This window comes from Misgurnus anguillicaudatus, unplaced genomic scaffold (assembly GCF_027580225.2).
Source record: "Misgurnus anguillicaudatus unplaced genomic scaffold, ASM2758022v2 HiC_scaffold_27, whole genome shotgun sequence".
NCBI lineage: Eukaryota > Metazoa > Chordata > Actinopteri > Cypriniformes > Cobitidae > Misgurnus > Misgurnus anguillicaudatus.
In genome coordinates this window covers 1721367-1738802 of record NW_027395277.1, presented here as the reverse complement: position 1 = coordinate 1738802, position 17436 = coordinate 1721367, and the positions used below count along the sequence as shown (strand labels likewise).

General features: G+C 37.9%; 1 protein-coding gene across 2 annotated transcripts in view; it reads right to left on the bottom strand.

Moving 5' to 3' along the window:
* The window catches only part of LOC141362454 (N-acetyl-beta-glucosaminyl-glycoprotein 4-beta-N-acetylgalactosaminyltransferase 1-like), a 177925-nt gene that overhangs the window by 122110 nt on the left and 38379 nt on the right, over positions 1 to 17436 (bottom strand). For both annotated transcript variants that reach the window (XM_073864546.1, XM_073864545.1), the window contains exon 2: positions 15410 to 15522. In XM_073864546.1, the coding sequence (XP_073720647.1) occupies positions 15410 to 15522 (113 nt within the window). The remainder of the gene's footprint in view (positions 1 to 15409; positions 15523 to 17436) is intronic.

The window sequence follows — 17436 nt, the reverse complement described above, 5'->3', positions numbered from 1 at the left end:
TCACGAAACTCAAAAAACTCGGGTACTATAGGATAATTATGGAGAGGTTGAGACAGTGGCACACAGACAAATGGAAATTAAAAAATGATTGGCAAAATTATTTCATTTTTACAACAGTCACCTTTGGAAATATAACTGCATTAGTTATACATTAGTTAACAGAGTAAAGTTTGCTTATTTCTTTTTTAAGTATTATAAATTATAAATTAGGGAATCTGGTCAACTTTAAATTTAATATAACACAGAAACATTTACTTTCGGCCCACAGCCCTCAGTGAGGTTTGAGTTTTGGCCCTCAATAGGAAAAAGTTTGGGCATCAAGCTATATATATTTTTATGATATGAGTGAGATAAAGGGGATTGAAATAAGAAAAACACACTAGAAAGATGCAAAGCAAATACAATACAATATACAATACAAGTTTATTTATATAGCACATTTAAAAACAACAGAAATTGCCCAATTGTGCTTTACAAGGTTAAAAGAGATAAAATAACAATAGCATAAAAAAATGAAAACTGGAGAAACAAATTAAAATGAAGATAAAATAAATAAATTTTAAACCTAAAAAAGCTAATTAACAAAATATAAAAAAAATCAATATAAGTCAAATAATATTGAAAGCCATGGAGAAATTGCAGTATAATGCTATGTACACACCAAACGCAGGGCATCGCGTTACTCGCTCTAGATTACTCGCGGGATTTAACTCCGTGTCATGCAAATTTTTCGCTCGAGTTGAATATTTTAAACTTGGGCGAAGACGCGTTTGAGGTGAATAGTGCATATATTTGCGACAAACGCGCCGCCCATATCGCGTCATAAGCATCGGCCCACACGTCTGATCGCGTCTTTGCATTGACTTTGTATGTAATCTACTCGCGCAAATCGTTGAACTTGCGTCTGGTGTGAACCCACAGTAAACAACTTTGGAAAGTATGCAGTACTTGGAATTTTCCATTTTTTAGCAAACAACAGCAAATTCATAACAAACAGTATAGTATATTATATAGTTATTATGTAATATACAGTACTGTATCCTATACTATTTTTCAAAAAATATATATGTGAACCAGTGCAATAAGTAAACATTTCATGACATTGTTGCTATGCAACATTATTGCTGCATTACATAAATATTATATTGCATTTTTATTCAGCTTTACATAAAAATATGTCTTCACTGTCTGACTCATCAAAGTCAAAAATCACGACGAAAGCCATGTTCAATTCATTCTTTACAATGACAGGTCAAATTTAGTGCATTGCATTGTGTTATATACACTTATTGGCAAATGTAGTACTGTAGGTCATTCAGGTATTTCAGAAAAATCACATAGTGGGCACAGCACCCTGATGCATGGTGTGGTAGTGTGCGATTTTGATCATACAGATTCAGTCATTTGACCTAAAAGTGTCGTATTTGTTTACTGCTCATTGTCGCAGCTATCCAAAGTGTTCGTGATCCTTCAGGCGATCCTTCATCATACTGTCATCCTCACCTTTTAGTGTAATAATGAGATTCATCAGATGTAGCTTGCGGTTATGCCTCCATGAGTGCACATCATCTGAAGCCGTGTGGCCGCATACAACAGGGAAAGATGGGGGAATAATTACACACGCCACGTGGTCAGAAGGACAGCGCCAAGGCTAAATGGGTTTTTATTGTGGGGACCTTTTAGAAATTGCCCATGCATTTGAAAGCAGATGCATTTGAAGGCAAACGCACTCGAAGCGACGCACGCATGGCCAGATGGAAAACATTTAAGCATTGTTTGTGAAAGCCCTTAAAAGCACAATCATACACTTAAATACACATGCAAGCAACTAACTAAAAGTAGCGATGCTACAATTGCATTTGTAAAATAATGAGCTCTTTTAACATTTTGTTTTACCCTATGAGGTCATGGCGATCAATAGGTTAAGCACCTATCCAAATTGCTAAATAAAAAAAAACACACAGACTAAAAATCTGGGTTGGTTTAACCTATGTTTGGGTAAATATTGGACAGAAGCAACCGTTGGGTTATAAATAAACCATGAATGGGCAACCCAGTATATGTTTATTCATAACTCAGTGGTTGGTTCTGTTTAATATTTATCCAACCTTGGGTTAAAGCAATGCAAAATCTTTACTTTAAATATTTCAGGCATTATTTTGTACCCCACTGATACTTATACTGTAACTCACTGTCAAAATGGCACACATGATTGTTTGTCGAAATAAAGCGCATATGACATTTTTCCCAAAACGCTGCTGTCCCAGAGAAGGTGAATTATAAGAGGAATCACCGCAGGACTTGGCTGATACAAACATACACACAAATGCAAGAGATTGCCGCTCAGCAGAAATGTCATTGCCAGTGATGGGGTGGCAGCCATAAGCCTATTAGGGAGTTAATAAATCAGGGCCAGAGCCGTGCCAGGAGCCGCTGTTGAGCCCGGCTTTATGAGCACTGAGCAGATTATGTCCATTGAGTTTCGGTTCGGCCGCATCCGTATCGATGGACTTAATGAGAAAAATATTTACCCGAGACTTGATTTCATTTCGGTTTGCTTATCCAATCACCACCTGTCAAATGCCAGAGGTTGTTGCCAAAGCTTTTGTTTATTTCATTATTCGGTTTTGCTTTATTATAGGAATATTTCAAGATGTTAATGTCTGCTATAAAGTACCGCTTTAAAACTTTGATGTATTCAGCGATCAAACGACCAATATGATTGGCTAATAGTGAGAACGGCAACAGTTTAGGCTATACAGTCTGAATCAACATTGCATGTACTGTAGTATAAAATTGCATTGAGAAAAATGAAGCACGTTGTCGCTCCCGAATGCTTTGGTAATTTTCCAGCGAGCGTATAATTAAAATTCTTCAGAGAGCAATGGTCTGACTTTGTGTTGTGTTTATGCCTTGAACGCTGACAACAGAAAATGGACTAACATTAGCTACAGACTTTAATGCTTTATAAATCTGTAACCATACCCCAGGTGGCTTATGCTGCACCCCTAGCCATAAATATTACACAGTCCTCAGCAGATGAAACTTTAGAATGAAATGAGTTACCTGCGGGTGTGCTGTCAGGTACAATATACTTTTTAACTGTATACCTTTCTTTGTGGAGTCTGTACCATACTGTGACCGGCTCACAAGCAATACGTGTTGAAATGTGCTTAAAAGTTACATTAGTTACATTAGCAGTGCAAAGGTCATGGGTTTGATTCCCAGGAAAGATGTATACTAATAAAATGTATAGCTTGTAGAGCACCATAGATATGTACACTAGATGTCGCCTTGGCTACGGCAGTTCATTGGACCAAATGCGTCAAACAGAGCCGCCATCTTGAAACAGGGGAATCCCGCATCAGCGTCATTGTAGGCAATGGTGTAACGGAAATAAAATCACCATAAATCGTCATGAATGCGATTATCTTCATTTTCTTTTGGTTCGTTTCAACAGTCAGACATGTATTTAGCATTGGGTCAAGAAAAAAATTAAAGTTTTAAAATTTTGAAAATCTACTTTTTCTCACCATAATGCATAGTGCTAGTAGCCCTAACATCCATACGCAACACAAAAGTCTGGCATCGTCCATGAATTCGAAGTACAGGCGGACATAGCAGCTTTACCTAGATACTTCCTGTGACAAGACCCCTGTTCTAAGATGGCGGCGGTTTTGACGCATGCTCAGGACCCCAAGGCGACATCTAGTGTATATATCTATGGTAGTGCACTATTAGTCGCTTTGGATAAAAGTGTCTGCCAAATGCGTTAATTTCAGACGTAATGTAGACTCACATATTTGCACATTGTAAGAAATGCAGTATTTTTGGCAAATCAACATATATTTTTATGTTACTTTAACTTAGCAAATTAAGTTAAGTTATTCCCCGCCAGCCTTCAAAAAAAAAAGAATTTCACAAAAGTTTCACAAAATGCCTTCCAACCAAAGGTTCATCCGCCTAAACAGTCCTGGGTCAAACGGATGACTTTTACATTTGTGAAGAATTCACTTGATTAAGACTTCATTCAGTTGAAAACATAAGGGTCACATTTCTGCTTTTAAACCATTAGACTCTCTTCTTCGGTTTTCTATTTTAGTGCATTAGCATTAATGGGTTTTCCATTCATTTTTTACAAACGGAGGGACAATCCAGTATTTTTTATTTATTTTGTGGTCAAACTAAAGAGCTTAATGTTGTAAGGCTGTGAGTATGTGTTTAATAAGTTCCTGAGTTGGCGTGTGGAAAATGATAGAGAGAACGTACAATCTGTTTAGTGGTTTCCACTTATATAATAAACAACACATTCATATTTCAAGTACATTTAAGAGGAATAACCAAATAAAGTAAAATGCAAAGTGCAGTAAAAAGGCACAATTTATAATCATATTTTTTTTACCTTGGAAATGTATCAACACTGTAAAAAACATGCAGCATTTTTGTCAAATCAACATATATTTTTATTTTACTTTAACTAAAAAAATAAAGTTAAACAAATTCAACTTGATTTTCTACGTTAGGTCAACTTATTCCAAGCCAAAACTTAAAATAGTAAGTTGAATTGACTTGCAAAACCAAAGCTGAATTTTTTTTACAGTCTGAGTGTTTCATTTTATCTGTGGTTATAGGGTAAAAAGTGTTGTCCAAACTGACCACATAAGGAATCAATTTGTTTCAACAGATAGCCATCTTAAGAGAGCTCAAAGAGAGACAATCCCAGAATGCACTGCAAAAAAGTTTTTTTTAAATCTGTCCAAGATTGCAGGCAGCTTGAGGTTTCCTGTGCTGTATACTGTGCACTATGTACTCTACCATGTAGTATATCAATTTTCAAAGGGTATCATCTCAAATCGAACACTAGGGGCCCTATTTTAATGATCTAAGTGCATTGTCTAAAGCGCACGGCGCACAGTCTAAATGGGCGTGTCCGATGCCACTTTTGCTAATTTAACGACGGGAAAAATGGTTTGTGCGCCGAGCGCACGGTCAAAATGGGTTGTACATATTCTCCTAATGAGTAATGGGTGTGTTTTGGGCGTAACGTGTAATAAACCAATGAGAGTCTTATGTCTCATCCCCTTTAAAAGCCAGTTGCGCTGCTGCTATGTCTAATACCTATTTAGATGACGGACTTTGTAAATTAAAAAACTAAGCGGAGGAAGAAGACCACCAGTTTAAGAATAATGTTTAAAAAAAATTGTTATTTTGTGTTGTTTTCATTTTTTATTGAAATTAAAATTTTTTGGATCAAAACCTTTAGAAGCCTTTTTCTTTCAGTCATGGAAGTAAAAATAGCAGGCTTTGAATTGCTGTAAATGTATTGATATCCTACATAATCATTGTAAAAGAATTTGCAAATATGCAAGAAAAGGTTTGTACTCTAAAAATACAAACAAGAGAAAGAATTTACAAACGTGCAGAGAGCCGAAGCGTTTCAGCACTAGAACAGCGCCATGGGATTTTTAAAAAGTATACTTAAAAATGTTTCTCATCTCATCATATACAATAAATTCGTGTGGTAGCGTCACACTTAAAAACATTTAAAAATAGATGCATTTGTTAAAGCAAAGCATTTATTTACTTACCAGGCTACAGGTGAAGCGGCTCTTTATGCCTTCTAATGTCTAATAATCGGTCCTCATTTATGTCCAAGAGAATCAATAATCATCTTCATTCAATCCTTTAATCTTTCATATTTAAAAGCATTTTTGTGCTGCTGTGCATTCATGTATGTGATAAGCAAACTCGCGTTGTCATCCTGTTTATAGGCGCATATTACTAACGCGCTCTTTAAATAACAAAAACATAGCAACTCGCCAACAATGCGCATGAACACACCTCTTTTCAGACCAGAACGCTCATGGGCGCAAAATTGGGTGCAAATGCATTTGCTATTTAAACAACGTGGCGCTAAATGTGAAAATTATAATTGTGCCAGGTTGAAACTAGCAAAAAACACTTGCGTCACGCATTGCACTGCATTGCAACGGGTGTATGATAAAATCCCAAATGTTTTTTTACTAACTGTAAGTATAAGCTGTTTCCCAGTTGAGGGCAAATTATATCAAACACATATAACAATTGCACGTCAATATGAAAAATAAATGTGTACATCGTACTTTTGATGTCAGTGTAACTTGCTTTACCCAACATGACCTTAGTCTCTGTCAGACTGAAGCATAATTGTTAGCTTAGCAACATGCTAACACTAAACTCTCTATAAGTATACTGCCTTACCCGACAGTCACATTAGCTACAAAAGTGAGCGACACCGAGCGACACGCACTCGCTTTATGGGCGTTCCTTGGCTAGTTTCTAAAAGCATTATCAAAAGTCACTTCAGGTATTGTTAAGTTACAAGAACGATGTTTTTGGATTTAAAAGTATTTATTTCTCCATAAAAGTAACAAAATATATGAGATAAAATGCCAAACTTATCAGAAATACGCATATTCCGCCATCTTGAATTTTTTTCTTCGACTCAAACCTCAGACCTACGTCATGCTGCCCCTACACTCCGATTGCCAGTCGCTTTGTCGCATCGCTCAACATTTGCATAAAATAGCCATCTTGTCTATTTTGGCCCCACCTTGCTCGGTGCAGCGGTGAACTCGTCGCTTGTCGCTGGAAAACGGCCACTCCTATTGAAAATGAATGGTAGCCTTTCGCTCTGTCTCTTGTAGCTAATTGGACTGGGGGGGGGGGGGGGGTAAAGGCCTGGGTATATTTAACTTTTTACTCGTACGCTAGGGTCAGCGTAAAGTGCGCATGACGCAAATACCATCATCAGAATAGTATACGTATACTGTACTGTACGTGCATCGCTAAATGCGTCAGGAGAGGTATACTTGGGCCTTTAGTAGGCAGCTACCCATGTAGGCAGCAAGGCAGGTCACTGGGTTTTGGTACAGACCCAGTTTCTGTCTTTATTCACGTTGACAATAAATGCATTGTGAAAACATACCAGGTATCAAGCAGGAAACAATCAAATATCAATTTTAGACCAACTGTTAAAAAAACGAGCATCTGTTTGTTAGTAAACCCGTGACAAGTCATTGGAGTGTTTCCAGGCTTTATGGTAAGCACCTAAAGCAGGGCTTCATCTCGTTGTGAGCGTGCTGGGATTATTTGTGACAGCTGCGATGTGGCAGCTTGTTTTGGATCAGGTGTCTCTCATATGAGCATGTATGCTAACTCTGTCACCTCTGCGGTACCTGGTTTTCTCCAACCCGCTGGTCTGTCAGTCAACCGCAGTTACACACCCTGGACTGAGATTCTGCTCTTAGTGTGGTTTACTTCCTTTACTGAACAAATTGCATTGCATTGTTATACTGTTTGTTTTACCCGTATTATGGTAAAGTCGTAATAGCACACCTCATTTAGCTGTACGACTTTAGCCTAAGGCAGTGGTTTTCAAACTGAGGGCCGGGGCCCCTAGGGGGGCCACGAGATGGTGCCTGGGGGGCCCCAGTTTTATGACATTTTGTGAAATACATTAATTGATCATGAATTCTGTGTAATTAAACCTAAGAAAATAAGGCTACTAACCAAAAGCACTACTTTTTTTGTATAATTTAATGTTTCTTTTATTAAAATGTTGAGTTTTAGAACAGTTTTTTGTCACAAATTTTCTTTGGGGGGCCGGGAAGGAATGCACCGTACACAAGGGGGGCCGCACGCTGAAAAAGTTTGGGAACCACTGGCCTAAGGTACTGTATATATACATTAGTAATAGTGGTGCTTGCATTAGCAAGAATGGCTAGTTATGACTGCACAAGAGAATGTGCAATTATTTTCACATGATCGCCTTTTGTTTTGACATCTAAACATGAGATCTTGACTAAACATATTGAACTTACCCTGTAAAACAAGTACTCTGCGGCAACATACATTAATAAAAAGAATTCATTTGAGAAAATGCTTAGGAGTTTTACATTTAGAAAGCGTAGCATGGCATTTGCATTTATGATGACAGCAACAGTTTATTATTTCAAACTGTTTGTTTTCACCATAAGTGCATGCAAACATATTTCCACCAGATGTTCATTAACCGAGGCAATTTATAAAAATAAACAAACATAAGATTTTCCAAACAACATCTTGGGAATCTTTTTTACTTCGAAAGTCACGGTTTTGGGCAGAGATCCTCATGAGAGATTACATTTTACTCTCATGCCCTTCATGTGATTTTTCCAACCGTCTGTCCAGGAACTCTGGATCCTGAGTGGCGGCTTTGGTCATACCAGGGTTGTATGAACACAGATGGCATGAATAGTTATTCTTATACTTTCTTTCATAGCATTTGTGTATGATAATTGAGCTGCTGCATTATCCTGCTGGAAGTAGTCATCAGAGGATGGGTACATGGTGGTCATAAAGGGATGGACCTGGTTAGAAACAATGCTCAGGTAGGCCGTGGCATTTAAACAATGCCCAATTGGCACTAAGGGTCCTAAAGTGTGCCAAGAAAACATCCCCCACACCATTGCATTAATGAGAAATTGAACAGGTGTTCCTAATAATCCTTTAGGTGAGTGTACAATTAATCCATGGGGTAGCATTTAAAAAAAAAACATTTTAAAATAGATGCAATATTTGCATTTTTTTTAAGCAAAACATTGAATAAACAGCTCTTTACGCCTTCTAACGTCTCCTCATCAGTCCTCATTTATGTCCAAGAGATTCAATAATAATCTTTTACATTTTAGTCCTTTAATTTTTCATATCTAAAAACAGTTCTGTGCTGCTGCGCATCCATGTGTGTGATAACCAAACGCTTGTTGTCGTCCCGTTTGTAGTGCAAAATTGGGCTCAAATGTATTTGCTATTTAAACAACATAGTGCTAAACGTGACAATGAAAAAACTGCGCCCGGTTGAAACTAGCAAAAGACACTTGCGTCGTGCTTTGTGCCGGATTGCGCCGGGTGTATGATAGAGCCCTATGATTATGATTTTTATGCTGCGTTTACACCAGCCGCAGTAGAGGCGTCAAGCGCGAGTGATTTCAATGTCAAGTTAATGTGAAGACGCGTTGACGTGAGTCTGGAGGTCTCGCTGCGCGAATGAGGCATTTAGCGCGTCTAGTTCGCGTGAATGGCGGGAATCGAGCGTTTGGCGCGGTACATGCGAATGGTGCTTTTTGTGCATTTTGCGTTTGATGCGAATTTGCGGCTGAAGCCCGAGTTGACGTGCGTCAAATGCTTGCTTTTTTTGCGCGTCTACTTCGCTCTAGACTCGCTAATGCACTCAAACTGTTCAAGCGGCAAACTAGGCATGGTAGACGCGATTTTGGCGCCTTAAACATGGTTGGTGTAAATGCAGCTTCAGACTTGATTGTAGAATTGCAGAATAAGTTTTCTTATCAGTGAATATCTCCTACAGTTAAGGTGTTGTCTGCTATGTCTATCTATTTATTCATCTGTCTGTCTTTCTAACATCTGATTTTAGTTTGACAACTGTCATTTATTTTGAGAGTGCCAAACATGGCGGTGTGTTTTCAAGTCAATCAAAGCTTTCGTTTTCGAATTGTAATTTCAATTGTCACATTTTTTTCGAGTTTGGTATTTCCACATGGATCAATTTTTGTAGGCGTTCTTTTTTGTTGTCTGCTATGCCTGTTTATTTATCAGTCTGTCTTTCTAACATTTGATTGTAATTTGACAACCGTCATCTTCTACTTGTACAAATTGTTAACTGGCATAGAAATTGACAACAAGCCATGTCATCAGATATTCTCGTGTTTATTTAAATTATCAGTTAAATTTATTATCTTTCCGCAGTAGTTGGCTGATATTTAATATGTTTATGAACAATAACCCCATTATTATTGACAGCCATTGTTTATTCTGGCTGAAATATTTAGACATGAAGCATGAATGGAACGTTTATCAGTTACCATTATTGCTCACTTTAGATGAAAGGTCTTGCATTTTTTATTCATTTTCAGTTGATTGATCAATATTGCGACTAATTTCTGCAGAATTTAAGTGCCAGTTATTCATTTTGGGCTGATAGTCTGTGAAATCTATTTAATAAATGTACAAACAAGCAATGCCTACATTTAAAAGACTTGGGCATTGTTTATATAACATGTTTAACTAGTTAACAACATTTATCTGATGAGTAGTAAATGTATGCAAATGTTTTATTTTAGAATTAGTATATGCTTCAACTAGCAACATCAAGTTCATGGGTTTGATTCCCATTGAACACACATGCTGCCAAAAAATTAACTTGCTTTAGATAAAAGCATCTGCATGAATATAAAGACAAATAAGGGCAAATCATAGGCAAGCAAGCGTTTAAGCATGCTCGTTTTCATAAGGGGTTAATCGTCTGCCTGGTCTAATGAATGCATTAACCTTGCATGAATAATCTCAAACCTTTTCTTTTTTAGCTAGCTGCTGTTTGTTGTTGACTGATGAAACGGATCGCTCGGGTCATTATCATCCACATTGCAGGGCAGGCAAAATTAAAATTTGATTTGTGGAAGGGCCATGTTTTGTCATCCTGGTGGATAACCGGACGTGAGAAATGCGACCCGGCCTTCCGCTCTTAGACCGAGTCTGTTTACCCCTGGACAAGGAGAATGAATTAACCTCATTAATATTCTGAGCTCATGCTTCGAAACACTTTCTAATGCCCGGGACCGTCTCGGAGTTTGCTTCATGTTTGGCCCTGTCTTGTGAGGATCGGATTTACGGCGATTGCGATAATAGATGAAGCTACAGTTTTGATAAAGTGAACTGGTCGTAGATCAAGCTGGAGCCAGACGGTTCGGGTTGATGAATTCTCTAGTAATAATTAGACGACTCACCCGACACGCGGCGTGTTAGGAAAATTTATTGCGTCTTGACCTTGGAGGTTTTTTTCTGCTTTGTCTTGATTCTTAAAGGTGAAGTGTGCCATTTCTGTGCCACTAAACAGAATCAGGAAATAATGGGCTAGGCTCGCATTAGCATACTGCTATATTAATATATACTACAATAAATACTACTGCTATACATTTATGCCCATTTTCTGTATGCATATAATCAGAATGACCTACTACATATGCAGATTTTGAAGATAACTAAATAATTACATTATCTATGCATTTATTTATTACACTGGGAATGAAAGTCAGCTGCATTTCAAGGCCGTATGTATATTAACCCTTGTGGGTTGTTGAGGCCATTTTTGGCCTTTTTTTGTCTTAATTTGGCCACAACTTTCTCTGTGTTTCAGCAAATGGAATGATTTTTGGTGACAAATCTTTTATTAACACATATTTTGGGAAAATGCTTTGAAATTTTTTAAAAACTCAACTGGGCAAATTTTACTACACTTTCGGGTTGTTCTTGTAAAAAAAAAGCCACTATATTAAATGGCTGTAAAAATGTATCAGATGAATATTTTCTCCTTTTTTTTTTCATAAATCTGTTAATCGCTCTCAGTACTGATCAAAACTACCATATGCTTAAAAAATGTCCATGATTTTAACTCTTTAATTGGCAAGTTCTTAAGTGGTGTCACTGATTTGATGAAAAAAACACAGACAATTTCAGATTTTCAATATAAAAAGTGATTGTGGACTGGATTTTTTTTAATCCTTTTTCACAGTCTTCGGCTTGTCAAAGATTGGTAAAAACGTTGGCTTTGATGCATTTTTAGTTTTTGTGCATGTTCAGTTTTTATTTTTTTCTCCCTAATTAGTTGTTCGTGGCTTTTTTTGCCCCATTGACTTCCATTATAACAACATTTTTTTATTGCAACGCCATGACACCTTATTATCATGCATTCTTGATTGTTGGCATTTTTCCTTTTGCTAAGAGGTAAAATGTGTCATTTTTACTGTTGATCACCATGTGGCACCATTAACCCTTTAACCCTTATTTATTTATTTATTTTTTATTTTCATTTTATTTATCCAGGAACTTGAAGGTCTCATTGAGATACAATATCTCTTCTACCAGAGAGTCCTGGTCAAGATGATCAGTACTGAGGTTGATTAACAGATTTATGAAACAAAATAGAAAAAAAATTAATCAAATACATTTTTACAGCTGTTTAATTCAGTGGCCTTTTTTATACACGAACAACCCGAAAGGGTAATGAATGGGAACAACCCACAAGGCTTAAAACATGTAATATTGGGGGGGGGGGGCAATTTGGATGTTTCTGATTATTGAGAGGGGGGCTTGGTTACAACTCTGCTGCATTGCATTGTGGGATACATTTCCAAGAGCAGTGTACAGAATAGTGCACATTTGAGCAGCTCATTTTATATAAATCTGATAACCTGCAGAAAAAGTATGATGTAGTTTGATGTTGGGGACATAACCAGTCATTTTAGCTGTCAAATGGGGCAGATAATAACTAACAATATAAAAAGGCCACAGTTACTGTGACTGCGCATTGGCAGTATTGAATTTAAGTCACTTCTAATCGGGTTTTGTAATGGTTCAGTGCAGTTTTCAATTAGCGCCGCACACTGACATCTGACACATAGTTGAAGAAAGAGATTAATATGGTGAGAATTGAAAGCAGAACAGAAGAGTTTTTGGCCGTTGCTATTGGCTTTTTAAGCTAAGAAAAGCTCTGTGATTGGGTTTTCTTTTATACGGCTGCTCTGAAGATCGATATTATTGAATCAGAGTAAAGATCCTACAGGAGAGTCCACTACAATTCAAGCTGTACCAAGGCAGAGAATTAATGGGTGTATGGTTCTGTAAATCAGAATCGTATTAAACCTGTTAACTCTTTCCCTGCCATTGAAGAGTTATCTTGTCAATTAAGAAAAACATTTGCATAAAAGAATAATATTTATGTTAATCTGCAATACCGCGATTATCCACTAGATAATGCAATACCGCACTTACTCAACTGAAGCCAAAACGTTAAATGAACCGCACCAAATGGGACAACGAAAACTAAGACGATTCAACCGGACTAAAAAAGGTAGGTGAAAGAAAGCACTCATAGGCAATTTGAATATCACAAAAAATACAATCTGGCCACAAAAACACCGGGTTTGATTTCATAGGGTGTTCAAGTATTCAGCTATAGACCTAGGTTTTGCTCAGGGATGACATATTTTTGTAGGCCAACCCAAAAGTTAATGGGACACTGGTTCCCTCACCAAAAAGCCCAATTATTGTTCCCATACATTTGGAATATCGCAAAAAACATAAACATAAAACAAAAAACATAAACAATATAATTTTCACAGATGAACAACTTTTATGAAATCATCACCATCAAGATTCTGACAGCTTTTTCAAACTTAATTAAACACATTTAAAAACATGTTTCCTGATAAGGAAATACTCTGTGGATGAATCTTTGTTGGGAATTGTGCCCATGTTGCGTTGTTTTTGAGACCTTCATGCGTGATGACCGAGGGGCAACCTTCCGATCTCTCTGACGAAGCCAATACGGAAGTGACTTAAACTGCAATTCATCGACTGGCCACTAGAGGCTGGCTTCAAAAGGGAGTCAATTCCCATAGACCTCCATGTTAAAATGCCAAAACTTTACAGTAGAAAATAATATGCTTACAGCCTGGAACAAAAAGTGTTTTTGGTCTGTATAGCTAAATTTGCCCTACATGACAATCTGTGAAGGGGTCAATTTTTTTGTAACTCATCCGTTTAAATTATATTAAGTCTTAAAGTTCTGCACAATTAAGGGCGTGGCCACTTGAGTGACAAGTGAACTGCCAGTGCTGTCACTAGAATCAAGCTAGGTGGGCGTGGTTTCAGCAACCAGCCACCTCAGCTTCCCCCATGTCCCACCTCTTTACCCATTTTCGGTTAACCGTGAGTGATGCATGGTGACACGCGGCCAAGATGGCGCCGGCCGGTACCGCCTACTTTAAGATTCAAAAAAGCTCTAAACAAACCAATGGGTGACGTCACGGACACTACGACCATTTTTTTACAGTCTATGGTGAGGACGTCCTTGACAAATGTAGTCCCATGCAGTAACTTTTTAGCAACCGCTGAGTCATGATTACTTGTTTGTTTTATACTCAGCATATCATAACACGTGAAAATATCTTTAGGGTTCCCACACCTTAGTTAACTTCAAATTCAAGGACCTTTCAAGGACTTTCCAGATCCAATACCCTCAAATTCAAGGACTTAATGTGGGGACACATTTTCAAGTTAGAGCAAGGAAACATTGAGTTACCTTTTAAGATACATTGTTACAGTTCCCGTTTCGAGGGAACTCGCGCTGCGTCACTGCGGTGACACTTTGGGGACGCCTCCAGGAGTAAGTGCGTCTTAATGTGTATATCAAATTCAACCAATGGTGAAGCTTAACAACAAAGACAGGGTGCAAGAAGTATATCGCTTTCTGAAAAATTGCCAAAGACTGCGTTACAGGGACGCAGGAAGTATGGCAAGGGAGACGCAGCGTCTCGTTCCCTTCTCAGGGAACAACAGTTACATACGTAACCCGAGACGTTTTCATGTGTCAAACACAACTATGCAAAAAATCATTTTGGTATTTAAAGCGAACAGTTTAGCACGTGTGCTTAAAAAGTCTAGAATTTTTATGATATTATCCTACACTACACAGGGAATAATATGGATTTTTTTCCAGACAACTTCTTGCATAGAATAGATTTAAGCACTTTCAATGACCTGTATCTGAACTTTCAAGGATTTCAAGGACCTGTGGGAACCCTGTATCTTGTGCTTATGTTAAACCCCTATTTAAGAAGTTTAACGAAAACCCCATTCAAAAAACCCATTGACTTCGAGGAAATGGAACCAGAAGAGCTGAAAAGCTTCCGGGTTTTGCAAAAAATACTTCATCCCTGCGGCACTAGATTCAAAAGCAGATTCCAGTGCTAAATAACCTATTTGTTAAATTCTTTCCATATGTGAATGTGCAACTGATTTTATCTGACAGCCAATATGGCGTTCATCAGTCAGTAAGAGGGAGAGTAACTGGACTAGCTTGTGTTAGACCGAGATAGTCCACGTCTGCTCTGTTTGAGATGAAAGGTGCTAAAATCCGGACCCCTCCCGCGACGTGGGAGAGGCGAAAATGCAGTGAAGTATCTTTTGGCAGAGCGGAGAGATTATCAAACATTTAAGCTGAGATGAACCTCAGTTTTCACTGTGTCCTCATTTTGCGGTGACCTCGTATGTTCTAACAAAAACTTTTATATGGAAGCAAACCTCATTTTAAGAAGTGATGTATAAGCATTTTTTTCTGCGTTTTGAACATGCTCTGCTTCAGAAATCCTCTTTCAAAACAACCAAAAGAACCCAAATTGGATCACGCTACAATGTGAATGTGGACTCACATCTGTTTCAACACTAGTTCCATTTACTATTTCACTTTTAATACTATTGTACATATTTTTTACTATTACACTGCATTGCAAGGCAGTTAAACCCTTGAACTCACCGCGTTTTCCTCCTCCTGGCTGTTACTGGTGTCTTCACTTTTGCGTAACTTGTCCGAGGATCGTGAGCCTCTTTTATGGCTGGTATCGGTTCCCTCCATCGGCCTCTCACTATCTAAAAAATAAGACGAAGGGCACACACATTCACTACTTTTCATCTGCAGTATTGTTCAGCATCATTACCATTTTTATTACATATAACACACTGCATGAATTTATGAGCTGATCCTCTAGTTTTTAAATAATTGTCTGAGAGAGAATGTGATGTGAATTTGGCAAGAAGTAAACTAATTTACACCCCTTTGTATATCCGGATGATTGTAGGCAAGTGCGGGCTGAGCATATGTATGGAAAAAAATTTTTGACCAGACTTGTTTTCAATAAACTTTTGCAAGTTCCAACAGTATGCTGGACTAAATTCATTCTTTTTAAAACTCTCTACTGAAGAAAATCAATGCCTAGAAGGGAAAAAAAGTCTTCTGTATGCACAGTGCAAAAAAATCACAGCGGTACGAAGCTTTCACTTATACAGTCATGGCCAAAAGTGTTGGCACCCTTGGTAAATATGAGAAAAGAAATATATAAAAAATTATTTACAATGTTTCTTCTTTTAAGCTTTAATTAAAAAAATCAAGGGGTGCCAATAATTATGCCCAGTGTGTATTAAAGAAAAACATTTATTTCATAATGTAATCCCCCCACACACTTTCAATTGTTTTACTTCAATGAAACATCATATTTTTGTGATTTTTTTAAATTAAAGCTTAAAAGAAGAAGCATTGTACGTTCTTTTTTATAGCTTTCTGTGCTCGTATTTACCAAGGGTGCCAACATGACTTTTGGCCATGACTGTATGTGTTGCCAGGTCTTACAAAAACACCAAGTAATATCCCATAAAATAAATCAAAATGCTTTATCTCCAAACCAACCAAGACTGGCACCTTGCCGCATTAATAACACCAATGACTTGATCGTTTCATGAGCCAAAGCCAAAAACGGTTAAGTGCCACAACGATATATGCCCAAAAAAAAAAACGCTTTTTGGTTTTGACTCAATAATTCAAAAAATATTTGAGTTTAATTAATTATATTTTTACACAAGCAACACACACATCTCTGCTACAAATGAACATTTAAAGTTTGTTTCTATTGCTTACCATTCTTGGACAATTACACCAAACGTGACAGAAGTGCAAACGTTACAACTTACCCCATAGGTGGGGTTCATTGTAACAGGCAGGGGGTTAGTTAAACTTGCTAAAAATAAAGTTTGCAGGCAAATATTTCAATACTATTTTAATACTTGAAGTGAAAATTGTTTATATATCTTGTTTATTATACGTCAGGAGGTCCCGCGGCACAGAAGACGCGTTTCCGCCTCATTCATGCGTGAAGCTCATGCGAAAGGCACGAATTGAATAATTGAATGGTGTTTTTTGTGCATTTTGCACGCCAGAGTTGAAAAATTTGAACTTTGGCAGGAATTTCGCGCCGCGTTAACCAATCAGGAACCTGCTTGCTGTTGTGGTGGCAGCCCCGCCCAGAGTCACTCATTCAACCAACGCTTAATATTGTCCGTAAGCAGTCACCCGGAGCTATACGACACAAGTTCTTATTTCTAGAGGAGACAGGAATAAAAAGGACCTCGCTTGAAAGAGTGTCAGTGAGGACATTGGGCGACCTGGTAAGTTGTAATACACACTTCACTTTTGAGTCACGTGACGTTTATCGACCCACGTCGTTTTTTTCCCCCCCTATGGTAAGGTTACCAAATACAAACTGGTAACTCTCTCTATAAATGCACAATCAACATCAATCATCTTGCAAACAGACAACCGCATAGCACTTGCCCCTCCCACAAGAAGCAGAGGTTGCCTCTGACGCGCGTCAAATGCTTGCTTTTTCCGCGCGTCTACTCCGCTCTACTGTTCAAACTGTTCAAGCGGCAAACTAGGCGCAATACACACTTCACTTTTGAGTCACGTGACGTTTATCGACTCGCGTCGTTTTTTTTCCCCCTATAGTAAGG